A 27,187-nucleotide genomic window follows, 5' to 3' on the forward strand; every position below is an offset into this window, starting at 1 on the left:
TACTTAACGATAGTTTCCAACTTAATACAAAAAATCCACCTGCTACTAAAGATGGACCTACTTCATATGTTTGAAATTCCAGAACATCGAAACTCTGATTATCGAAGACCGGAATATAGAAGTTGTGAAATATCAAACCAATGACAAAAAAAAATTAAAAAGTGAAAACTTATGATTTCACGGTTCTGCAGAGGGGCAAGCCTGCTTGCACCCCCCACAACACCCCCTGCTACTTAAATATACTAACTCTGAGATCACACTACAGTGAAGCTAATGAGAAAGTTCCCGTTCTGCACTGTACATCGATGTCCATTCACAAGGTTCGATATTTTGGAACTTCGATCCTCTGGTCTTCAATGATCAGAGGTTCGTTGTTCTGGTATTTCGAACATATGAAGCCAATCCCTAAAGACACACACAGTAGTGTAATATTTGGACCCCATTTACACACAAAATCTCTTATCAGTACTTGCTGACATTGCCACATCTTATGTAATAACAATGGCATACTAGAAACTACAAGCCTCTTCCAGTATCCAAGTGTGTGGCTTTACCAACATTTGCACTTTTAGTGTAACATTATGATAAAGGCTAAAATTCACAAACCACTCTTCTGATTTACAGAAGTATTCCATTTTCTGTCATCATAAACCAGGTGAACACTGGTAAAGATATCCTTCAGGGACAACAACCATACACCCTCACTTTCATCACCACAGCATCGAAGGAGAACTTTACAACCTGACAAACAGTTTATATCCATATTTTCAAGATTATTAACCTTTCACTGAAAGAGAACATCACTGACTTATTCTATCCTGAGGAAAATGACTGCTTGTAAAGTGGAGAAGCCATTTACTTGCTAGTTCCCTTGTTTTTAAACTGTTGAAAGTGGCATCTCTCCTCTTTTTATCTGGCTGTGTAAAACTGAGATTCTGTTTTTGTCAACTGTGATCAGCTCCACACTAAGAACTTTCATTCCAAACATCATAGGAAAACCTTCATATGAAACACAGCTTCTTTCATTTCCCCAGAACTTTGGGAATCTCTTCTTTCCACTCTGAAAAGAATTCAGACATTTTGAATTCAAGTTAGAATTAAAATATTTTGAAAACTGCAGAATGCCCCAAATATTACCTTACCACCCTTTTCTAAACTATACCCACAGTTTATTTCACTGTTAATTCCACCCCATCCCCAATCCACGTTTTTCTTTTTTTTCAAAACTGATCTTATTTTAAGAAGTGTGTAATGTTTTCAGCTATCTCATTTTATTCATCAGGTATATATGCAACAAAATCGACTATCTGTAAATGCACTAAGATTGAGTCTTCATCTGTGTGATTGTATTTAGCATTTGCACTGTTTTGTAAATTTTCTCAGTATGTATGGATTGTACATTGTCAACAAGGCAAAAGTTGGTAATGTTCTTGTTTATTGTATGTCTTGTATTAACTCTATGCTTACATGTTCAGGTATTTTTTACTCACTGTGCTGGCCTGAAAGTGGTCCAAATGGATCAGAAAACATTTAAATAAATAATTAGCATTTGTCTGAATTACATTAACTCCTTCATTCATGCTGAGAGTCATATTTTCACATGCACCTTAGCTGCCTTGGTGCATAGTACCGTATTACTTGCACATTCCTCTTCTTTTGTTACTGAAATATGAGTTGCCATTTGTCGTGCACTGTATACTGACACTACATACTCTAGCCTTGAATAATAAAACTTTGTGATCCTGCTCTGCTGGCAGTGGCTTGATTACAGAAATCCTTGGATAACTGCTGTAAAGAGTAGTCATTATGCAGTGCTGTCTTGAGTTACTTCATTTTTATTTTGGCTGCAGATGTTTTTTCAGTTCTGCTTTGACATCCTAAATAGTACTGTTTTAACACTTGAATAAGCCGTAACCAAACACAATTAAAGCTCTGCATATATGTTGTAGAAATGTGAACATATAAAACATATATAAAAAGACTTTTAATTGCTTAGACCAGTTTATTTTCCACAGAGTATTGATATTGGTGAGGAACTAATTCATTTGGGCCATGCAGTTTATCAGCCACATGAAGAACACAGAAACTCCAGGGACAGATCTGATCTTTCAGTGAAAGAAGACTCGGAAAAGACACTTAAAAATATGCTGGTACATGAATTTGATATCTTTGTGCATGTATATATGTGTGCAAATGCGCATATTTATATTTCTCTGCACATATATATATATATATATATATATGTGTGTGTGTGTGTGTGTCTGTGTATGTTTAGATGTGTGTATATAGAACTGTATGTAGCTACGTGGCTGATAAGAATAGCTTGTTTGCTGTAATTTGAAAATTGGACTTGCAAACCATATTTCTGTTTGGTTTAGAGAACAATAACACAGTGTACCACTCATACAAGTTTGTTTTATATAGGTTGCGTCCATTCTTGGTTAACTCAGGTAAGAGAGAGGCATATGTCACTTACGAACTTAATTTGCTGAGTGTTCAGTGTAAGCATTTCTGAGGGCAACCAAAACTGTACAACTTTCGTGTCTGGCTGTGATTTCTGATTTTTGATGTCTGCAGACACCATTTTCTGTACTGAGTTCTCATTATAGGAGTAAATACTTGGCGGAATGGGCATTGAAGGTATTGGATGACTTATTTATTGGCTTCAGAAAAATAACCAGTGAGTATTTTGACTTGGAGAAGGAAGTGGCATTTTCCTTTAAAGATGAAATTAATTATTTTTCTTCTACAGGCATTACATCTTCAGAAAGCAAGAAAAAGCGATCTGCTACTCCTTTTGTTTGATTCTGAGGAGCAGGATGATGATTTAGCAGTGGCTTTGTGCCCAGATTTTTCCCCTTTGGACTATGAAGCTTAATGGTGAAGATGGAGAGTCCTGATCTTCTAATTCCCCATCTGAATATATATCTTCTAAGAAAATCCTTAAGTTAGTGAGAGAGCATTTTACATGATTAAGTCAAAAACATTTCTCCTCCAAAAGGTCGTGTTCAGGTTTGAGAGATAAGCCAGCTAAAACCACTAGCCAATCCACATTTTGTAGAGTCTTTTTAGGATATTTTTATGAAATTGCTCTAGAACTGTAATTCTCAGCAACTAGCACCGAAAAATAGCATTTTAATAGGATCCAACAGGAGTACAGTTACATATATAATTGTAGACCCAATGACTGTTGAACTAGAGTGCCAAATGGGGATACTTATTTGACTTAAGCACTCAGAAGGCTACTAGCATCAGGCTGCAGCACCAGGGTGTGAGCTGGGACACACACATACATATATATATATATATATATATATATATATATGTGTGTGTGTGTGTGTGTGTATGTATATGTATATATGTGTGTGTGTATATATATATATATAAACAATGTGTGTATGTGTAGATATAATTTCAGCAATTTTGAGCATGAGAGCAGTTATTGAAGTGCCAAACACTTGTAGTACAGTACAAGTCGTATGTTCTTTTACATATTGAAGGTGTAACCAAAGACATAGATACTTCATTGACACTCTTCTAAACGAGCTGAGGCTACTGTTAAGGCAGGTTCAGACATGGTCATTTGAGGCAGTGATGTCAAAAGAACTGATTTAGATGAGCTTAAGGTACAGATGTAACAAAATGTGCACAACTCTGTACCTAACCTTGCCCTGTTGCTCTTTTTTGCAGTGGTTTCTTTTGCTCAGTACCTTTCCCTGCTCCCTTTCAGCAGCTTCATCATATTGTTACTGATCTTCTTTCATTTAGTAATCATTCACTGCTGGTAAAACTTCATCTGCATCTTGAAAATGTTTGTAGTTAGCAGAAAAAAATCCGCTTAGTTTTCTAGGTATATCAGTTTACACTTCATCTGCTTCACCTTGCATTGCCATGGTGGCATAAAAGCTGGCTTCCTCTTTCTCTTGTGGAGTAATCTTCATCTGTAAACTCTCACCCAATAACTTCTAGCTGCTGCCTGGATTTTTACAATGATATCAAAACTCGTTAAATGAATATGTCTTGAAGTGCTATGTGAAAAAACAACCAATTCAGTTGTTCCAGTCTCACTGGGACACGCACATTGTGCTCTCTCTCAGTCCATAGTTCTGTCTCTGACTGCTTGATACTGGTCTGCTGCATCACCAGGTTTCTTCCAGACTGTAAGGAAATATCTGCCTCTGCTTTTTTAGGTCGCCCATTAAAGTGAATGTTTGTTTAACATGGCTGGTCTTCCTGATCAACAGGCTGCTCTTAGATAGCCGCTGCTGTAACTGCCTGCTCCATTAAGCTAATATTTTCACTTTTCAGCTTCTGCAGTGCAACCAAGTGCGACATCAGCATTTTTACCATCTTGTGTTTTAACAGTGCTGCTGACACACACTCCTCAAAATGAGACTTCATGCCATGTATTCTCATATTGATCCCTGGCATCTCTGCACATAGCACCAAGAAGATCTTTTCCTCCCTTTCTGTTTTTTTTTTTTTGTTTTTGTCATCCACATGATAAACTGGCCTACTTTTCATTAATTTTATTTTAAATAATTAATTTTTTTTTTTACTGTGTCCTTACTATAGAAGGCTGGATTGATTGATGGCACAATCCCATACTTGAACACTCTTCCTCAAGTATATCTTTTAGGGAGTGAGCAAGCATTGTGGTGAATCTTTTAAGTTTGCGTACAACAGAATTGCCTTCTAAGACAAGATGTTTACAAAACCTTAAGCTTCTGTATTTTGGGCAGAATTCCTTCTGTGTTTGACTGAAGGATTTCTGGCAGGACAGTAGTATCCACACACACAGGCAAGCACCAGATCATAGATCTAAATAATTAATATAATGATAAAAGATTGTCCAGAGTTACATTTTGACATCAGATCCAGGAAAGTTTGGATTTGCTTTCAGCATCCTAAGCTAAGCCACCATTGCCTCTTAGATTCACAGATTGTTACTAGGCTAATTACCTGGGGGCCTTTCCAAGCCTAGCCAAGTTTTCCTGAAAGAATAATGACGTCCTCTATCCAAATAGGATATTGAGGGCCAGTCATTTATAAGCTACCTCTGTCCATAAGAGACATGGATAGGTATCTTGCGACACCTTTTAAATCCCATGAAAGGGACTCCTGTCACTTGAAACCAGATTTACACATGTTTTTATAACTGACAGTTGTTACTTAGGAAATGATAGTTACCTGTGTTGACTCATACTGTTTCCAGAGTATTACTTCTGTTCAGCTACATTATCTGAATTCAACTTCATTTTAGACTGAGTATCTCCTGAAGCATACCTGAAGTGGTTTTCTACTTGGAAAACAGTTATGTTCCTCGTACTGTGCATTTCTGCTATTTTGGGTGCCATAGTCGAAAACACATCTGACACAGATATCCTCCAGAAGGGCCTCACAGAAATGGATAACTGGTGCCAGAGCCATGGCCTGAAGTTAAACGCCAAAAAATGCATAGTCATACCCTTTGGGAAAAACAAGGCTACCCCTAGCTACCATATAGGTGGCAATCCACTGAGCACAGAAAAAGTCATCAGAGATCTGGGGACCCAGGTTGACAGTAGCCTTTCGTTTGACACTCATGTTGCTAAAGTAGTTAGGAAAACCTTCTATATCACCCACCTGATCATGAAGGGATTCACATCTAGATCAAGGGAGGTCATCGCCCCCCTGTACTCATCACTTATTAGACCTATGATTGAGTACAATGCCCCGTTCGGAATGTATCTGACCAGACACCTGCTGCAGCTTGAAAGGCCCCAAAAGTCCCTCACCAAAAGGATAAAGGGTCTCAAAATATGTCTTATGCTGCCCGACTGAAAGAACTCCAGCTCTATTCAGTCTCATACCGCTTGCTCAGAGGTGACCTGTGCCTGACATATAAGGCCATGTCAAACCCAGATTTGATGAATATGCTTCACCTCAAAAAATCTAGATCCCTCAGAACCACAAGGGCGGAGACTTAAACCTTGACACGGTTATAAATAGAACGTGCTGGAGGGACAGATTCATCACCCAGAGACTCCCTATGCTGTGGAACAAAATCCCGGTACATGTGAGGCAGAGCACCTCTCTGGTCTTGTTCAAGAGGAATCTTGACCAATGGATGGGAGATTGCAGATATACCCCAGGGATTACTTCAGCGTCACTGCTTGACAGAGGCACAGCAAAATGATAGGCATAGTTTTTATTCAAACTAAAGGGGTGGCGAAAGCCACATAACTATGGGCTAGGCTTATAAATGCCCTTGGGCAGATAGCCTAGTATGAACCTATGAACCTATGAACCTATAAGATGAACAGTGCAACAGGTTTATGACGTACTTAATACAATTAAAGTAAGATTTTATTATATATAATATTTAACAGATTTTAACAGCCCAGTTGTGTTTGTGTTATGTAGTGTAATGCAATTCTTTGTCCAATTTTAAGAGAACATGTAAAAGGAGACACCTAGAGTCCCCTTAGAAATATGTCATTGAGGGCACTGATTTTGATAAAGGGGAAGGGTCTCCCAGATCTCCCCCTGAAGACATATCGATTGTAGACATTCTAGAGCTTTTAAAACAGAAAGGTTGTTGGTCTTCTGATACCCCTTCATAGGAGGAATCAGTGTTCCTGGAAGCTATCGGGTCTTGCCAGGCTATGTTTTGGGTGACTCCCCCAGCTGATGAACTCATAGATTTAGTTTCTTGCCTGATGTGGAAGGAACTGGATACTGTGGAGCTAATCCCTTAACACCTAGACAAACTTTTAGCTCCTCCCAAACACAAGACATACTGGAGCAAGGCGGTCACAATTGATGCCATGGTTGTGGCAGCAGCCACCAAAAAAGAGCTTGTTTAATAGGGTCAGTCTGTCCATCCCCCTAAGAGGGAGTCCAGTGCCTTGGACAGATTCAGGAAGCAAGTCTGTGCTTCAGTGACTTTTCCTCTGTGGTCGTTGAACTACCTGGCACATTTTGCAAGATTACAGAGAGATTTGATTACAGAATTCTCCACATCTCTTTTTGGGTCCATGTCTGCAGAGGTCCTAAATAGTATCTCCTTGCATCTGGCCACCCTTCATTTGCTATCTAATGCATCCATGAGGTTAATCTCTCACCCAGAGGAAGGTATCTCACAGACAGCAGGTTCAAGCATAGTCATTAGGAGATATGCCTGGATGCAACTTTGACTTTGCATAGCCCTTTAAGTCTTCATCCATCAATGCTCCCTTTGATGGATCTTCCTTATTTGGCTCTAAAATGAAGGACATGCTTTCCAGATATGAGCAAGTAGGAAAGACTGTGTCTGCTGTAGGGATACATTTTTCTACCCCTCAAAGACCATTTTCCTGGAATCAATGAGGAGGTAGAGAGAGATGGTTCCCCAAGTCCCAGGGTCCTTTTCAAGACTCACTAGGAGATAGTTTTCCATGGGGTGCAGAGAGGGGAACTCAAACATAAAACACCACCCCTACAGCAGAGGTAGCCCTTAAAATCAGGGTTTCCATGACTCCTCCTTGGACAAACCCTTTCAGCGCTCCTGAAAAGGGGCCAGACTGATTCCCTCTGAAGGCAGTTGAGGGGTGTTTGTCTCTGCACCAAAAGAGACTGGCTATCCATAAAAAAGATTCCTGGGGGCAGGAGTTATATCCAGAGGTTATATAATAGCATTTTCACAAATGCCCTCCCCACAGAAGAATGAAAATAATCCTCGATGCCCCACCCAGTCAGAGTGAAGTAGCTACATTAGAAATAGAAAAGCTGTTAGTAAGAACAAGTCATCAAGGAGGTTCCCCTGAATCGTTAAGGATCCGAAACCTACTCAAAATTCTTTTTAGTGCCAAAGAATACAGTGAACTTTAGACCTATCCTGGATCTCAGCAAACTGAATCACTTTTGTGCAATATTGAAGGTTTCGGATGGTCACAGTTCAGTCCATTCTGCCTTGCTGCAAAAGGACTGTTGGATTTGATTGATATACCTTCAGTACGCATACTGTCACATCAAAGTGAACAAATGCATGGCAGTGCTGGCAGCTTACTTGAGACTGCTGGGATTCCGAGTGTTTCTGTAGCTAGATGACTGTCTTCCAGTTACCCCAACCAGGCATCTATTCTTGCAGGCAAGGGACTACTTGCTCCAGTTGTGCCTCCATTTAAGCATTACAGTCAATTACAGCAAATCAGAACTCAAACCTAAGCAGAGTCTGGAGTTCATAAGTGCTTGTCTAGACACAGTCAGTCCGATGGCCTCTCTTCTTGCAGCCCAAATCCAGACACTCGGATCCTAGGTCTCGACAATAATACAACAGTCTTCTCTTCCAGCTCGACTAATATTTTACAAGCCTTGGAAGCTATGGCAGCTGCTATCACTCACATTCCTGTAGCCAGGTTTTATATGTGAACTCTTCAATGGACTCTTATCAGTGGTCCATTTTTCAACATCCTTTAACCGCTCCTGTCAAGAACACAGACGTGCACAAAAGATACCTTCTTTGGTGGATTCATTCCAGTGAGCTCTCCAAAGGCCATCCATTTGTTGTTGCCATACCCAAGGCCACTGTGACCATGGATGGCTCCCAGCTGGGGTGGAAGGGTATGTTTTAGGAAGGACAGTCCAAGGTACGTAGTTTCTTGAAGAGGCGAAGACGCATATCAGTATCCTGGAAATGAGAGCAGTCCTCCTAGCACTGCAGGCCTTTCAAGATGTTCTGCCTTCCGGGACAGTTGCTGTTCAGCTGGATAATGTGTCTGTGGTCTGGTACATAAACAAAGAGAGAGGAACCAAGTTTCATTTGGTTTGTCGAGAAGCATTGAGAGAGTGGCAGTGGTTGGTCTCTTCTGGTTGCTTTCTAATAGCCATGCATATCCCAGGGAAAGCCAGCATGATTGCAGACAAACTAAGCAGATTCATTCTGATACCTCATGAGTGGTGTCTCGACATCAAAGTAGCGGAGAGAATTTTCCATCAGTGGGCCTGTCATGCTGAGACCTATTTACATCTTCAGCAAGTGCAGCACATTCTTTGCCATGACCCCCCAACAGGGAAGTCACTGAGAAATGCTCTAGTCCACCATTGGCCCTCCAGTGTCCTCTTGCTTACCCCACATTACCTCTAATCTCAAAATTTCTGCAGAAATCTTACTGGTTGAAGAGCATGGTTATCCTCATTGTCCCATTTTGGCCTAGTCTTATTAGGTTCCCCTTTCTCTGGCCTCATCTTTTGCATCTGCACTGGATAATGGATCCCACTCCAGACCTCTTGTCTCACCCAGCAGGTGTGACTCATCCAGATGTAGCAAGCCTCAAACTAACCACATGGTTTCTCCAATTCCACTAATTGCTAGAGAGCCAAGGCTGTCCTCCCTGCCACTAGAAAGATCTACAAATGTAAATGGAAGAGATTTGTATTTTGGCCCTAATCAGGGAGCTGGATCCTTTCTCTGCCCCCTATACCTGCTATACTTGATTTTCTGGCTTTAATTTTCACTGAAGGGGGCTAGTTTTTCCATAGTTAATGTCCAGTTGGCTGCCAGTTTGAATTTCAAGCTAAGAAAAAATAACTGTACCTTAGCTTCTTCTAAGTTGTGTAAATGTGTTTGGAGTTTTTTACTCGGACCTTTGATATAAAATCCTACTCCTCTCTGGCATTTAACTGTTGTGCTTCACGCCCTGACCCAAACTCACTTTGAACCCTCAACCAGGTCAGATCTAAAGTTTTCATCTTGGATAGATGAGTATCTGTACTCCAGGCTCTATCTGCGAAACTCCCTTACCTGATTTTCCACAAAGATAGTTTCATTAGGGACCAACCTATCCTTTCTGCCTATGGTAACTTCGGAGTATAACATTAACCTCCCGTTTTTTTCCCCAAACTTTTCAAATAATGGAGAATACTTGTTTCAGCTTTTGATGTGTATAGACAACTTTGCTTCTGTTGCCATAGAACAGGGGACGTTAGGAAAACAGATCAGTTTTTTATCTCTCCTAACAGATTGAGTAAGCCAGTTTCTAAAGTTACACTGGCTAAATGGTTGACCAATTGCATCTTCTTTTATATACTAAAAGAGGTTTATTCCTAACTAAGAACTCATTCCATGAGGTATGTGACGGTCTCCTCAGGCTTTTGATCAAAAGTTTCCATAGATGACATGTGTGCAGCTGCCACTTGGACTAATGCTTATACTTTTATTGCTCCTTACAAACTGGGTTTGGTTTCCAGGATCAGAGCCGCCTTCGGTTCTGCAGCACACTGGTATATCCTTCCATAAGGGCCATCCAAGTTTCATCTAGCTGGGGACTCTATCCCATCAGTTGAGGAATGAATAAAAATGAGAACATTGGATAAAAAAAAAATTTATATACTCACCATAAAGTTCAATATGTGTTATCCATTTTCATTCTTCCTGCCCACCTACACCCTTCCATTTCTTCCCGGAAAGACCCAAGAAGTTTTTTTTTTGGGAACTGCTGTTCCTTGATTGAGTTCCAGCTTTTTTTCTCGCGCTATCCTTTCCTTTTTCTTTAAGGTGTTGTCCTTTAGTTCTAAAGGCAACAAACTTTATCTGAGATATGTTAGTTTGGCAGGGCATTGTGGGTAATGGGAGGAGCTCAAGTGTTTTTGGAGCTGAAGATCTGGAAGGAGCAGTCGAGACGGATTCAAGACCCATCAGTTGAGGAAGAATGAAAATGGACAACAGCAGTAGAACATTATGGTGAGTACTTAACTTTTTTTTAAGTTAATTCTTCTACTTTGAGTCTGACTTATGAAAGCTATGAATGTAAAAAGAATTCACAGTATGAAAGTAAAGTTTAGAATCATTCTCAGAGACATCTCATACTATAGCAGTAGTTTGTAAAGGTTCATAGGTACTTACTAAGCTATTGTTCTTGGAGTATCTTAAGAAGCCTAGCCTTACACTCCCATTGCAGTTTTTAACCTTTTTTGTATCTGACTAACCCATAGCCAGGCAGAAAAAGGTTTATGTCTGGACATTTACTTGTTGCTCCTATCTATGAAGGACACGGATGCTGAACGGGGATTAGATTAGCAGTGTCCTGTCCATTTATCCAAATTATGTTGAAGTAGAATAAGAGAAGTACTTTGCCTTACATGAGGAGGAAATTTGAGCTAAACTTGTGTGCTAGTAGATTGGCTATGTTCTCAGGGTCTGAGTATGTGAGTTCATTGACTGCTTGCTCTGTGCAGTGCTAGAACTGTTTTTGTGGTTTCTACCATATTTAAAGAAGGCTTTATGGTTATTTTTTGCCAGGGTGGCTATTTTTGCCTTATATCTAGCTTTGATTGATTTAATAAGGTGCCAGAGATCCCTCTTAACTTAAGTGAGATTTTGACATCTTTAGAGTTAATTTTTCTGTGCTGTAAATTATTTATTTATTTTATTTTAGAGCCTCTTTATGTTTAGGTTCTACCATAGGGGTTTATTTTTAAATTTGGCATTGGCTTTACTTTGAAAGGGGAGACAGATGGATCTATGCAGCTAATCACATGCATAGAATTTGGCTGCAAAAGATTCCACAAAAGCATTAGGTCGCCAAGTTAGAAAATGATTTTGAATTTAACCAGATTATCACTCTGTTTTAGCAGATTAACTTTGGCATTATCTCTGAATATCGAGGTATTGGAAGATGTTTCTGGTGATCTGATTTTACCAGGGAGGAAATTACAATTGGTGGGTAGCAAAGCTGCTGTATACTGGTAATAACCATGTTGAGGATTTTATCACATCTGGTGATGTGGACTCTGTCTGCAGAGTTTGTATTGATGAAGTACCAACATTTTGGGGCATGCAAGTTTGAGGATTTACAAGTCTCCCAGTTGATGGTGGTGTAGTTAAGATCACTCAGAAAAATGTTTTTGGGTTAAGCACAGGGACTCCATCCTAGTTGAGAGGTATGGGCTGAGGGGAATGGGAGGGGTACTATAGTTGGCTGTGATATGATATGATGCATGGTTTTGTTTTTAGCAAGTTAGATGTGGATGATTTCCTCCAGGTCATTATGTTTTTTGATGAGTCTTGAGATGAAGTGTTTTTAAGAATATGATGAAACCACTGCCTTTAGTGCCTTCATCTGATGGGCTAAGACTGATTGTGTAGTAGGCACTGAAACTTTGCACTGATGGAGTGCTTTCACGGGTCTTTAACTAGGTCTGTGTGGTGATACATATATATGTGTTTTCCAGGGTAAGCAGTACTTGTAGAGTGTGGAGTTTTTAGTTAAATCTCCTGGTATTGTGAGGTACCTTCATGTTTATAGGTTTGGGGAGATTGCCAAGAGAATATTTCATGTATATAAAACTTGGAAGAGCCAGTGGTTCTTGTGCCCAGTTTAGAAAACACCTGTAACACTTAGAAATAAAGTTGAACAGGAGGTGTAGTGTGCAGAATGCTTAGATGTTGTTAAGAAGCCATTAAAGCCAATGGAATGGGTGAACAGAATGGATGTTGGTGAGAAAGATGCTTATGTTGTACTGACCTGCAAAATCCTAACGGAGTGATTCCAAAGCAGCATTCTCCATTGCTTATGGCTACTGTTTATTTTATTTATTTATTTGATATTTGTTGACCGGTTTGGTCCAACTGAGCTAGAAGCCCATTTTCAGTGGAGACCCGAGGAGAAAAGCTCTAGGAAATGACATACAAAAATAACATATAACATATAAAAATGTACTTTGTTATACACTATAACCAATATAGTAATAATGAAAAGTAAAACAAGGAATATGCACAAAAGTTAAGCAAAATACAGTTACCATAAACAAATAGAATGAGATAAATTTGACAGAATGTGGCAGTTTCAAATATGCATAATTTGACAGTATCTGGCAATATCAAATATGCACAATATGTATTACTATATATATATATATATTTTTGTAGTGGATACGTAGTAGTCACCGTAGTATTTGAGTATAGCTGCTTAGAATAGTGAGCAAGGCAGATTCATTACAAAGGTAGCCATAAAGTTATTAGAGAGGAAGAGAAGTGAGTTAAAGGAAGAGAGAAAAGGATGGGGGGGGGGTTGTGTAGGATCCTGGCAAGGGCAGATCCAAGAGCTTAAGAGAAAACGTTTTAGTTGCTTTTTGAATTGATTTGTATTTGGGATGTTTCTAATAGAGTTAGGAAGTTTGTTCTAGGCTAAAGACATGTAGTTGTAAAGTTACCACTGTTTTTGTTGGGTGTATGGATGTTGAGGAGTTGTTGATCAGAGCTTCTGAGAGATCTAGTAGGGGTGTAGAAGGAAATGATGTAGGAGACAGAGGTGCAGGCAGTAAGTTTGTGTAGGATGGAGTGTGTGATTTGTAGCTGTGAGATAAGACGTTGATGGTGAAATTCAGGTCTTTGCAGTTTTTTACATGCAATGCAATGGTGTGACTTATAAGGTTGGTTTGTTGCAAATCTAACGATTTTATTTTATGTTTGTTCCAGTTGTGAGAATAAGGTGGAGTGTAACTTTGTGAGGATGAGAGCGGCATACAGAAGACATGGGAATAGGAAAACCCTCACTATGGAAAGTTTGGTGTCTGATGTAAGGAAACTTTTGTTCCGATACAGTAATCCCAGTTTTTGATGACTCTTTTAGATACACTGATGAATATGCTGATCAAATTTTAGTTGGCCATTTATTATGCTACCCAGGAGTTTAGTATGTGGATCAACTTTGATAATTGTGTTGTTTAGAGAAGAGATGGAAACGTTGGGTTTGTGTTGTGAGAATTATCTTGGTAAAGAGTAAGAGTTTAGTTTTTTTAGGGTTTAGGATAAGCTGGTTTTCATTAAGCCATTTTTATACGGTGACGAATGTGTTTTGTGTAAGTGAATGAAGATGCAACATGTCAGAAGTTGTGATGAGGTTAGTGTCATCTGCGTATTGGATAAGAGTTGAGTGGCCACAGGCAGAGTGGAGGTGGTTGGTAAAGATATTGAATAGAAGGAGCCCTGGGATTGAACCCAGGGGACCCCTATTTTTACAGACAAGAAGGGGGAGCAGGAAGTGAGCCATCGTATAGATTGTAGTCTGTTAGTAAGGTAGCTGGAGAACCACTGCAAAGTGGGAGGATAGAGGTTAGGATCTATTAGTTTTGTTAGTAGTTTGGAGTGAGACACTGTGTCAAATCGTTTTGATGGGTTAGGGAAGATTCAGTACACCAGTTGATTATTATCTCTGGGCTCAGCAACTGTACGAGTAAATGATAGGACGGTAGCAGTACTGTGGTTTGGCCGAAAGCCGAGTTGGATAAGGGGTTAAGAGTTTTTCATAGGTTCATAGTTGTTTACTAGGCTAATGACCACAAGGGCCTTTTTAAGCCTAGCCATGCATCCCAAATCTCTGACAAGTTCTAATACTATTGATAAGTGCAAGCATGGGTCTGAGAGATGAACCATTTACAGGTAACCTGTTTGTATTAGAGACAAGTGCTAAACCTGGGGTGAATTTCCGGTTTCCCATCCAATTGTCAAAGTTGTACTTGAATTGAGTTAGAGAGGAACTCTGCTTCACGTGGATAGGGAGCCTGTTCCATAGACTGGAAAGTCTTTGGGATACATACCTATCTCGCCAGCAGGTCTTACTTCTATCACAGACAAGGTTTAAGTCTTTAAAACGGGTAATTCTGGTACCGTTTGTTTTGTGAATGTGCAGGAGGTCCATCATAGTGGGGTCTGACAATGCCCTGTATGCCAGGCATAGATCTCCCCTCAAAAGCCTGTAAGAGGCAGAATACAGGAATAGGGCCTTGAGGCGGTCTGCATAGGATATATTACTTATGCCCTGTATTCTTTTAGTGAGGAACCTCTGCAGACGTTCCAGTTGTTGGATATGCCTGGTTAGGTACATACCAAAGGAGGCATTGTACTCAATGATAAGTCCAATGAATGCCAAATACAGTGGAACAATGACTTCCTTGGATGCCATACCTTTGTTTATAAGTTGCTCACCACTCTAGACGTGATGATCAAAGGCTAGATTACTATCTATCTGCATCCCGTAGTCCCTGACTTCTGGGTCAACTCTAAGGGGTGTGTTGTCAATATGATGGTTACCAGGGATAGATGACTTCCCAAAGGGTACTATTATGCATTTCTTAGCATTTAGTTTTAGTCCATTGCTCTGACACCAGTTGTTTCTGTGTCAGTCCCCTCTTGAAGAACATTTGTGTCAGTGTGAGATTCAGTAACAGCTCCTAATTTGTAATCATCTGCAAAGTTAGGCAGCCAGAGACCACTGACATTGGCCTTGACTTCTGAGAAGTTAAATGCAAAAAAGGAGAGGTCCAAGGACTGATCCCAGAGGAACTCCACTTGTGACTGGCCTTTTTGTAGAGGTGGACTCCCCAATTCTAACTTCTTGAGTCCTGCTTATGAGCCACTTGGCTATCCACCAAGTAACATACGGGTTTCTACCTAACCTCCTGAGTTTGTCAACAGTGCCCAAGTGGAGTATTGTGTCAAATGCCTTGGCCAGGTCAAGGTAGACAGTGTGAACATTTTGCCCTCATGCATTGCTTTGGTGACCTTCTCAAAGAAGTCCACCAGGTTGAGTAGGCATGATCTGGCCTTGATAAAAACAAACTGGTCTGGGTCCAGTGTCTGGAGGTTTACTGTATCACTGTTGATCATCTCCATGATAATTCTTTCCATGGCTTTACATATAGGACTAGTGAGACTTATTGGTCTGTAATTTCCAGGGTCTGTAGATGGCCCACCTTTGTGTAGAAGGATGACTGTTGCCTTTCTCCGTTCATGAGGCACAAATCCTGTTTGGAGGCTACAGTTAAATAGTAATTCCAGAGGCCCTGATAGGTCATGTTTCATGCTATTTAGAAGGCATCCTGGGGTATTGTCTGAGCCCACTGATGCAGTGTTCTTGGTCTTAGAGCATTAAGGACCTGTTCCCCAGTGATAGTGTGGAGTTATATTTGATGATATTTCCCGAGGGAAGGTTGAGGGATAGATTCATGGATTAGGTACTTAAGCATTTTAGAGTGGATGCACTTTTCAAGAATTTTAGAAAGTGGTGATAGGATGGCTATCAGTCTAAAGTTAGAGGGGTCTGTGGAATCCACTTTTCTGTGCAGTAGTATAGTATATAAAGATTTCCAGATATCTGGAACTGTGCCTTCTTGAATAGATCTATTTATTAGTATAGAAATAGGGAAGGCTATGGATTCAGAAGCAAGCTTGAGAAAGAGGGATGTAGTTTATCAGCAGATGGGGTAAGTTTATGAAGGAGAGATTTGATATAGGAGATGTGGGCAGGTTTGGGAGAGAAAGGGTGTTTATTACGAGTAGGAGAGGTGGAAGAGTTTTGGGGATTGGAGTTATGGTCTAAGTGAGTTAATTTGCGGATAGTGTCTATGAAGTAGTTATGTTGAACAGTTATGAAATACATTATGTGGCCATCCTGTTTTGTTGCAGTTTTTTGTAGCTCAAGTATACACAGACGTGGAAACATGTCAAGAGCCAGAAAATTGAAAACACCATTTTTCTAGTCTCTGATATGATGAGCTAATGCTGTATTAGGTTTATTGGGATAATGTAAAGATCTCAGACACAATATTAAACTGTTATATTTTTAGAGGGAGGCATTGATGTAGTTTGCATAATATATAACATTTTAGATAGAATAACCCCCTGGATTCAATAAACTCCATGTAAGAATAGTGGTATTCCTACACGGAGTGAATGGTGTTTGCGTCCGCATCCCCTTCTCAGCAACACGCCTTTCATATTAATGCAGGCACGCTACTGATATGGATCTGCAGACACAGACATTGAATGAGTGCTGTGGGGTCTGTTACAGTGCCCGCAGATCTGTAACACACCCCCTGCACTGACAAAGTGCCGTATGGCACTTTACAAAATAAAAGTCTCCATGGACACCGAAATAAGTAATAGCAAGTTAAATAAATGCAGAGTGTGTGTGACTGGTACTGTCACACACCCCCAGCATTGTGAAAGTGCTGTACAGCACTTCAGAAATGAAAACAGTCTGTGGACACTGAAATAATGAATGACAAGTGGAAGCACTGCAGGGGGTGTGTGACAGTTACTGTGACACACACTGTGCATTGTGAAAGTGCTGTACTACATAGTTCAATAAAATAAATAAAAGAAAAAAAACTGATTTCCCATGTGAAAGCAAAATATCCTGTCTTGGTATTCAAACCATGCACCTACTACATGGCAAGCTGTGACTCTAACCACTAAGCTAATAGAACTGTCCTAATTTTAGCTATACATTTGTATATAGCTTCTACAGCTGAAATTTTGGACAGCTCCCTTAGCTAATGGAGCTGTCCAAATTTCGGCTATAGAAGAAGCTATATACAAATGTATAGCTGAAATTTGAACAACATATTAGCTTAGTGGTTAGAGTTATGACTCACAGTATAGTAGGTGCATGGTTTGAATGCCAAGACAGGACATTTAGCTTTTACATGGGAAAGCAGTTTTATATATTTTTTTATTTTATTTAATGATGTAATTGATATTTGTTAACTAGGTAGTGTAGCTGGTCCAAATTCCCAGTGTCAGTGGAGGTATAAGGTGAAACCCCCCATTTAAACACAAGTGTCACATACAGTACAGTCACACCCCAAGGTAATGTAATGAAAGCACATGGGGGAAGGTCATGTAAATTATACAATGACTAGTCACTGATATTCCAAAATGAGCATGTTGATTGTTTAGCCCAGTCAGCATGCCCATTGTAAATCCTAGCATATCTTCTTCTTTCGGCTGCTCCCGTTAGGGGTCGCCACAGCGGATCATCTGTTTCCATTTCTTCCTGTCCTCTGCATCTTGCTCTGTCACACCAACCACCTGCATGTCTTCTCTCAGCACATCCATAAACCTTATCTTAGGCCTTCCTCTTTTCCTGTTACCTGGCAGCTTCATCATTAGCATCTTTTTCCCAATATACTCTGCATCCCTCCTCACCACATGCCCAAACCAAAGGAATCTTGCCTCTTTGGCTTTGTCTCTAAACGTTCCATCCTGGGCTGACCCTCTGATATACTTATTTCTAATCCTCTCCACCTTTGTCACACCCATTGCAAATCTTAACATCTTTAACTCTGCCACATCCAGCTCTGACCTCCTGCCTTTTTGTCAGTGCCAGTGTCTCCAACCCATATAACATAGCTGGTCTCACTACCCTCCTGTAGACCTTCCCTTTCACTCTTACTGGTACTTGTCTGTCACAAATCACTCCTGACACTCTTCTCCACCCACTGCATCCTGACTGTACTCTCTTCTTCACCTGTCTTCCACACTCACCATTACTCTGAACTATTGATTCCAATTATTTAAACTTATCCACCTTCACCACCTCTACTCCCTGCATCCTCACCATTCCTCTATCCTCCCTCTCATTCACACACACATAGTCTGTCTTAGTCCTGATGACCTTCATTCCTCTTCTCTCTAGAGCATATCTCCACCTCTCCAGGGTCTCCTCCACCTGTTCCCTACTCTCACTACAGATCACAATGTCATCTGCAAACATCATAGTCCACGGGGACTCCTGTCTGATCTCGTCTGTCAATCTGTCCATCACCATTGCAAATAAGAAAGGGCTCAGGCCTGATCCTTGATGTATTCCCACCTCCATCTTAAATGCATCCGTCACTCCCACTGCAGACCTCACCGCTGTCACACTACCCTTGTACATATCCTGTACCACTCTTACATACTTCTCTGATATTCCCAACTTCCTCATACAATACCACAACTCCTCTCTAGGCACCCTGTCATATGCTTTCTTTAAGTCCACAAAGATGCAATGCATCTCCTTCTGATCTTCTCTGTACTCCATCAACACTCTCAGAGCAAACATCGCATCTGTAGTGCTCTTTCCTGGCATGAAACCATACTGCTGATCACTAATCATCACCTCCCTTCTTAACCTAGCTTCCACTACTCTTTCCCATAACTTCATGCTGTGACTGATCAGTTTAATCCCTCTGTAGTTACTACAGCTCTGCACATCACCCTTATTTGTAAAAATCGGTACCAAAACACTTTTTCCAAGATTTCAGTAAACAATCTAGTTAAAAACTCCACTGCCATTTCACCTAAACACCTCCATGCTTCCACAGGTATGTCATCTGGACCAACAGCCTTTCCATTCTTCATCCTCTTCATAGCTATCCTTACTTCCTCCTTGCTAATCCTTTGTACTTCATGATTCACTATCCGCACATCATCCAACCTTCTCTCCCTCTCATTCTCTTCATTCATCAGCCCCTCAAAGTACTCTTTCCATGTGCTCAACACACACTCCTCGCTTGTGAGTATGTTTCCCTTATTATCCTTTATCACCCTTACCTGCTGCACATCTTTGCTAGCTCGGTCCCTCTGTTTAGCCAATCGGTACAGGTCCTTTTCTCCCTCCTTAGTGTCCAACCTTTCTTACAACTCTTCATATGCCTTATCCTTAGTCTTCGCCACCGCTCTCTCTGCCATGCACCTCATTTCCTTTTACTCCTGTCTACTTTCTTCATCTCTCTGACAATCCCACTTCTTCACCAGCCTCTTTCTCTGTATACTCGCCTGTACTTTCTCATTCCACCACCAGGTGGTCTTGTCCTCCTTCCTCTATATACCAGTGGAAAAAGGTCCGGTTGCCCCGACTGTATTCCATTGCTATACACTGTAATTTTATATGTTTACATTTTTTTTCAACGTAATCTGGACTCTGGAGATAGCAGAGAGGACGGAGACAATACTAGGAAAATCGGGTGTTATGTTCAAAACTAAAAACACGGACCTGATTTACCTTGTATTTCCTCCATTCTGTCTCTCTCCTACCCCTAAACTGCCCAACATTTTATTTTTGCATATAAAAAAAAGGAAAAAAAATAGTAAACAGAATTGGAGGAACGGAGACCTTCTTTTCTGCGTTGCTTCCTTTGCAAAGCACTGATGTACTGGGTATGCGCGGGAACACAAGTCCCACACGCATGCGGAGTACATCAGAAAAAGCCCCCCCGCCCCCCCCCCCGATACTGGAAAAACGTAGAAGGACAGCATGGCGCTGGTATACAAAGACATTTATTTCAGAAAAGTAAATATCTCTGAAATAATGTTATTGTATAACCGCGATAACCGACCCTGTGGTTGTGGTATAGTAAGGTTTACCCATAGTTGCCTTTAATCACTCAGGCTTCACCCTCATGATTAAACCACAACAACTGTGGGTAAATCTTAATATACCACACCAACAGTGTTGGTTATTGCTGAAGTAAAATATGTACATTTAATAATAATGCATCAGTAATGAGTCATTCAGTCAATCAGTAATTCATTTCTGACTTCTTTTTTAAATGAAAACATTTGCTTGCCCATAGCTCAGCAGTGCTTAAACAGGACCTGTCTGAGCAATACTTAGCAGTGCTCAGCTCTGCTTAGCTGGCTTGAACATTGCTAAGAAGTCCCATTCTAAATAGTATTCAGATCAGCTAAGCGGAGTTGCACACTGCTAAGCACTACTCAGCATTTGCCACCTTAAGTACGACCCACCTCAGCTTAGCGGGTTTGTGCACTGCTCAGCTTGGCTCAGCATTTTTGAAAATGGTCCAGTGATGGCAAGGGGTGGGAATATGGCCTTATTTAAACCGCACAGGTGGAAATACTGGCAGGAAAGTGATGAGATTAAAACTACCAACATAACAATTGCAAAAAACCCAAATTAAAGGTCATGCTGCTAAATGCTAGGAGTCTAAACGTGAAACTGCACTCATTCCAAACAGTCTTAACCATGGAAAATGCTGACATCTCCGCAGTCACCAAACCTGGTTCCAAGCTGTGGAGAGCACCCCAGCCATACCTGATTACTCATCCTATCATGCATTCAGACCCCATACTGTGGGTAGTAAAGCCAAAGGAGGTGAAGTTTCAGTATATATTAAAGCCATAAAACCTGCAGGCTGGTCAAACTGTATGATGCACAGGAGACACTCCAGGTGCAGTTAACCATTGACAGGACCCCTATACAAATCATAGCTAGCTACCGGCCCCCAAATCTGACCCAAGATACCGAAACTGCCTATCTAGACCTGTCTGAATCTATCCAGATTCAACCCTTTACCCTGATCTTGGGTGACTTTAGCTACCCAAACATAGACTTGGAAGTACTACTCATGCAAGAACACAAATGGCCAGAGATTCCTCAATTTTGTCAATGCAAATGCTTTGGAACAGGTAGTCGATAACCACACAAGAGGTGGTAATATCCTGGACTTGGTATTAATCAACATGAGTAACCACTGCAGAATCCCTGAAGTATCATCCTCCCTTGTAATATAGGTTCATGGGTGTGTACTAGGTTAATGGCCCTGGAGCCTTTACAAGCCTAGCCCATAGTATTACCCTAGCATTGTGCCACCAGACCTTGGTTCCCAGTGCCTCAGTCAAGTAGAGCCACTGAAGTGAACCCTGGAGTGAATTTTCTATTTCCCATCCACTCCTCAAGATTGCTGTTGAAGAGGGCCATTGAGTTGCTCTATTTGACATGTATGGGAAGTCTGTTCCCTAGCATGGACAGTGTCTGAGTTATGAAACTGTCACTCCAGCATGTTCTGTTGATTGTGGTAATGAGGTAGAGGTCTCTGGATCATGTAGTAAGGAGGGATTGGGGATTTCTTTAGATGTAGCATTTCTAACAGAACTGGATCAGACATGGCTTTGTAAGTCAAACAGAGATCGCTTCTAAGTAGGCGATATGAAACCAAGAATAGTTGAGTCTGTCCATATAGGTCAATTGTTTAAGGCTTAGGATCCTCTTTGTGAGGTACATTTGCGGCCTCTCCAGTTGTTGCAGGTGTCTAGTGAGGTACATGCCAAATGGGGCATTGTACTCTATGATTGGCCTAATGAGGGAAGAGTAGAGGGAGACAATGACCTCAATGACCTCTTTCTTCCTGGATACAAAACCCTTAGTAATGAGCTGTGCCACATAGAAGGACTTTCTGACCTCAGTGGCAATGTGGTGGTCAAAAGACGGGTTGCTGTCAACCTGTGTTCCCAGATCTCTTATGACACCTTCTGTGTTCAGTGGACTACCATCGATGTTGTAATTCATGGGAACCGGGTTTTTCCCAAAGGGGATGACGACACATTTTTTGGCATTGAGCTTAAAGCCATGGTTCTGACACCAGTCGTTGGTCTCAGTGAGGTCTTTCTGTAGGATGTGAGCATCCCTTGGGGAGTTAATAATAGCTCCCAATTTGCAATCTTCTGCAAACTTTGTCTTCCAGAGTCCCTTCGTGTTGGCCTGGACTTCAGAGAAGTAGATACCAAACAGGAGAGGACCCAGAACCGAACCCTGTGGGACTCCACTCGTGACTGTTCGGCGGTCTGACTTGGAGTCAGCTACTTCTACACTGTGGGTTCTATCTGTGAGCCAGTTTGCAACCCACCTAGTGATATACAAGTTGATGCCTAGCTTAGTGAGTTTTTCTATGATTCCTGAGTGGGGGATGGTATCAAAGGCCTTAGCCAGATCAAGGTAGGCTGTATGAACTAACTTGCCTTCATCCACAGCTCTGGTGACTGACTCAAAGAAGTTGACCAGGTTGAGCAGGCATGATCTATCCCTCACATAACTAAACTATGTGGGATCCAGAGTTTGGAGATTTCCTATATCCTTGTTTATTAGGTCCATGATGATGCATTCCATAGCTTTGCATATCAGAGTCGTTAGACTAATGGGGCTGTAATTCCCAGGGTCTGTAATCGCTCCTCCCTTGTGGAGAGGGATGACTGTAACAGTGCGCAATTCGGTAGGGACAAAACCTGAGGTGAGGCTGTGGTTGAACAGGGCACACAGGTGATGTGCCAGTTCTCTCTGTAGTTCATGTAAACACAGTCAGGGATATTTTCATGTCCCCTAGAAGCTGTATTCTTGGCCTTGGACAGTGCTGTTTTAACCTGTGCAGCAGTAATACCGGGTGCCTGGCAATCTACTGGTAATGTGATTGGTCCTGGGGGGGGGGGGTAAATTTGTCACTGAATCTGTCAGCCAGTATATTGGCAATATCTGTTGGCTCGGTATAGGAGGTACCATTATGCAGTAGCTCAGAGCAAATCTGGGTATTGCCGTGGAGGTTCTTTACATAACTATAGAAGGCCTTGTAGTTGTCGATGGGGAAGAAAGAGGCAATTGGGAACATCATTTCTGAGAGTGCAATGAGTTGGCAGACTTTAAAGATTCCTCTGCAGACAACTTCATCAGAGATACTGGGTGAGCAACTTGGTGTAACTATGGAAATTATTTTACTGAGCTGTGATACAGACTCTGAATTGCCTAGATATGGTAAGGCCTTGCTGAGAGTCTAATTATGGTAGCTGCTAAAAAAAGCAATTCCTAGAAAATTGAAATCAAAGTCTAAACCAAGTGTACTAGAAGTAGTGAATATAGCAACAGACATAAAACTGGAATTGGAATCTTTAGAAAAGGGTAGGAGCAAATTACATACAAAAAATGGGAATTGTGGGAACAATACATACAGGTGAGGAATGAGGTTTAAAAAAAGACAGGATTTGAATGAGCTAGGTAGTGTTTGACTGATAATGATTAGGTAGATAAGTGATGTATAATGTCTAAAACTAAAATTATGTCGGTATGGTTTTAGGATCATAGGAAGTTCCTAGGCTATTGGTCTTGAAGTCCTTATAAGCCTAGGTAAGAGTTTAGCCCATGTTTAGAGGTCAGCACCCAATGCCCCTGTCCAGCAGGGAAACTGGTGGAATCCCATGGGTGTATGTTCTGTTTCCCATTCAGTTATCCAATCTGTGCTTAAAAAGGGGTAAAGAGGTACTCTGCTTGGTGTGGAGATGGAGTCTGTTCCACAAATGGGGGAGTCTCTGGGACGCAGATCTGTCCTGCCAACAAGTCCTGTTGATGTCTTTACTATCTGCTGCAATCCCGTTTTCATAGCTAGCTTTAGAGGATTTGATGACGGATCTTAACTTTTTGTTGAAGCTGATGATGTTTTTTTTCCAATCTTGGGACTTACCTGATTCTGCATCAGTTTCCTCCTCCTGTTGTAGAGTTCGTTTAAGGCAGGAGACCACCAGATTGGCTTCCTTTTTTTGGAGGAGAGCTTCTTGGTTCTACTGGGTATGGTGAGATCCATGCATTTGTGTACATGTTCGTACAGTGCATTGGTGTATGATTCGGCGGTCATGTAACTATTCTCCATTTGCATGGGTGCTGTGAAGAAATCTGGTGTTGTTCCCCTAGGAAATGGCAGCCTGCCTTCAAGAAGGTGTCAGAGCTGTTTACCATAGGCAGCTGCTTGCCTTTTGTAGTTAATGCTCAGGAACAGGTGATTGCCTGTGCAGCAATCAGTGACTGCCTCTAGGTACTAGCATCCTAAACAGCTGGGTTGCGTTATCATTAGCCAATGGCATGGCAACATAGTGCTATAATTAAGGGCTTCATGCAGAACTCCCACCTTTTCCTGGCCTGTGAGTAAGATATTATTGAGATGTGGGAGCTACAGCATCATAAATGGAATGTAACAATACTGTGCAATGTATGGATTGATGTATTTCCAAAGTGCTTCACGCTATGTGCGCTCATTGTTAACAGACCTTCGGATTCTGTAACAGTGTACTGTTTAACAATGTGTGTTGGGGTCAGTGAGCTGACAGGCAGGTGTGTGTGTCATACATCCTATCTGGATGTGCATTCTCCTGCAGTTGATGCTGGTGTATCAGCTGTGTATGTTTGTAGGGGGAGACTGACACCTGTCACCTGAGAATTGCCCCACCAACACTTTACGTATGATTGTGTTGTGGATGCCCTGCTCTAGGTGTTTGGGAGGTATGTTAGGTCTATAGCAGTTAGCCGGGCAGACTGCTGCATGCATAGCAGGCCACAGCTGCTGGATTATGGCCAGGACTCCTAATGGGGAGTGTGATGACATTGAGGAACTGCATGATTTATATGTCAGTGAGGGGGCAGTGTCAGCTCTTGCGTCACAGCATGGCCAGGGTGTGTGTACCCATAAGAGTCCAGGTGTGGTATGAGCCTCTGGTACATATGTTAAGTAGTAGTGCTTTCCAGTGAGTGGTAAGTGACATTTAGGACACTTATACATATTTTTGACATGTATCCCACCCTCGCGGCCTTTGATGTGCTCTTGTGAATGGCAGTGTATCAGCAAACACTTCTGCTGGACATTGCAAGGCTCATTTATTTCTATTTTGTATTGTAAATGTTGTGTAACACACTGGACTGTGGGTGTCCTGATGTGAGACATGCTAGGAATGTAACAGATAGAGCTACTAAGTTATTATTATGGGAGGTGTATTTGCAGGATATATGTGCGTACATACTGTGTGCTACACAGGATTCCCATGGACATGTGTGTTTGGATGTCTATGGTGTGTGACACTGACCATCTGTCATGAGTTTGTAAGGTCAATCTGCACTGATCTGCCAGTACTTCAGTGCACAGAACAGGTTTGGCGACAACCATGCCACATGTAGGTGACACACCTGTGGACATTCTGCAACAGTCTGTGCAGTTGTCAGGTGTACCTGATATTGCAGGCATCCCGTACATCCATCAGCATTTATTTGACTGTGTACCGGGTTGGTGTCTGCATCACAGGCCCAAGTAAGCTGTCATTTATGCCATTATATGTAGAAGTTGTGTCAGTGGGAATCAGGTTGTCTTGGTACAAACACTACTAATTCCCCAGAGGTGTGACGTCCTACTGGTGTATTGCACTGTGCTTTGATTGAGATGTTTCAGGATATGTCCTTACTGTTACATCACTGTGACTTATGATATATGTACAGGAACGGGGGTAATTCCCTACAGCTTAGTTGCCATAGTGGTGTGTTGCTCTGACTCTGGTTCAGGGGGTCCTGGAGTTAATACCTGGTAGGGGTATAGCTGTTCCTCTAATGCTACACCATTGTACTGCAAGTTATAATTTAAAAATGAACACTAAATATCCACAGCTGATTTGGCCTAGTGGTGCATTGCTCTAACTTTGATGCAGGGGGCCCAAGGCTCAATACTTGGTAGGGGTATACATTTTCCCTAATGTTCCATCACTGCACTGCATGATATATTTTAAAATAAACACTAAATACCAACAGCTGATTTGGCCTAATGATGCAATGCTCTGGCGTTAGTGCAGAGGGTCCTGGGTTCAACACTTGGTTGGGAAATTTTTCCCCAGTGTTACATCACTGCACTGCATGACATATTTTAAAATAAACACTAAATACCCACAGCTGATTTGGCATAATGGTGCAATGCTCTGACTTTGTTGCAGAGAGTCCTGTGTTCAATACTTGGTAGGGATATTTTTCCCTAATGTTACATCACTGCACTGCATGATGTATTTTAAAATAAACTGTAAATGCACACACCTGACTTGGCATACTGGTGCAATGCTCTGACTTTGGGGCAGAGGGTTCTGGGTTGGAATCTTGCCAGGTTTTGTTAGTCTGTTGCTGGCCTTGGCTTCACATAGCAAGCTAATTACTGCTTAGATATAGACAACAGTATTGTAACTTACTGTTCAGTAATGTTACTTCATTTGTAGGTACATCTATTCTAATCTCCTAAACTTATGCATTTAGGTATGTTATCTGTTCCTATAGCTGTAACAGTTTTGGGCACTTGTTTGTAACTGGGGTTTTTATACTCTGGTCTCCACGCAAATGGGCTTATGGTCAAGCTGGACCACCACAGCTAACATATTGCAATATATACAAAACAAATAAAAACATTTACATTTCCCTATATCGTGTAAAACGCTGAATGGTCACGATTCGACCCTTGCACCTAATGTACAAGTGCCGGTGCCCTAACCATTCAGCCAGTGAGGATCTGCTGGTAGACTGCTGTATATACCTCGTATTTCATTTAAGCATTGCTGAGCACCACGCCATGCTGTGCAAAACTGCTCAGCTATGCTTAAACTTGACCTTTTCAACAAACATTAAATGCATCCAGTTTATGTTTTTTGATGTCTGGCACGTGCTCCTTGCAAATGTCAATAACTACATCGGTAAATAAAAGCAACATTAATATAAACATGTAAAATTAACATTGATATAAACTTGCTTTCCAATGCAGACGCTGAATGGCCTTTCTTGGTATTAGGCTATAAATGCCAACCCTCTGCCCGGTGTCATACATACTC

At 41.3% G+C, this 27,187-nt stretch overlaps 1 protein-coding gene across 3 annotated transcripts in view; it reads left to right on the forward strand.

The window, feature by feature from the left end:
• TDRKH (tudor and KH domain containing) overlaps nucleotides 1-27,187 on the forward strand; it is a 1,796,665-nt gene that overhangs the window by 1,167,279 nt on the left and 602,199 nt on the right. For all 3 annotated transcript variants that reach the window (XM_044079937.1, XM_044079939.1, XM_044079938.1), the window contains exon 11: nucleotides 2,016-2,150. In XM_044079937.1, coding sequence (XP_043935872.1) covers nucleotides 2,016-2,150 — 135 coding nt within the window. The remainder of the gene's footprint in view (nucleotides 1-2,015; nucleotides 2,151-27,187) is intronic.

The sequence above is a fragment of the Protopterus annectens genome, chromosome 8.part0 (genome assembly GCF_019279795.1).
Source record: "Protopterus annectens isolate FY-2018-M chromosome 8.part0, PAN1.0, whole genome shotgun sequence".
Lineage (NCBI taxonomy): Eukaryota > Metazoa > Chordata > Ceratodontiformes > Protopteridae > Protopterus > Protopterus annectens.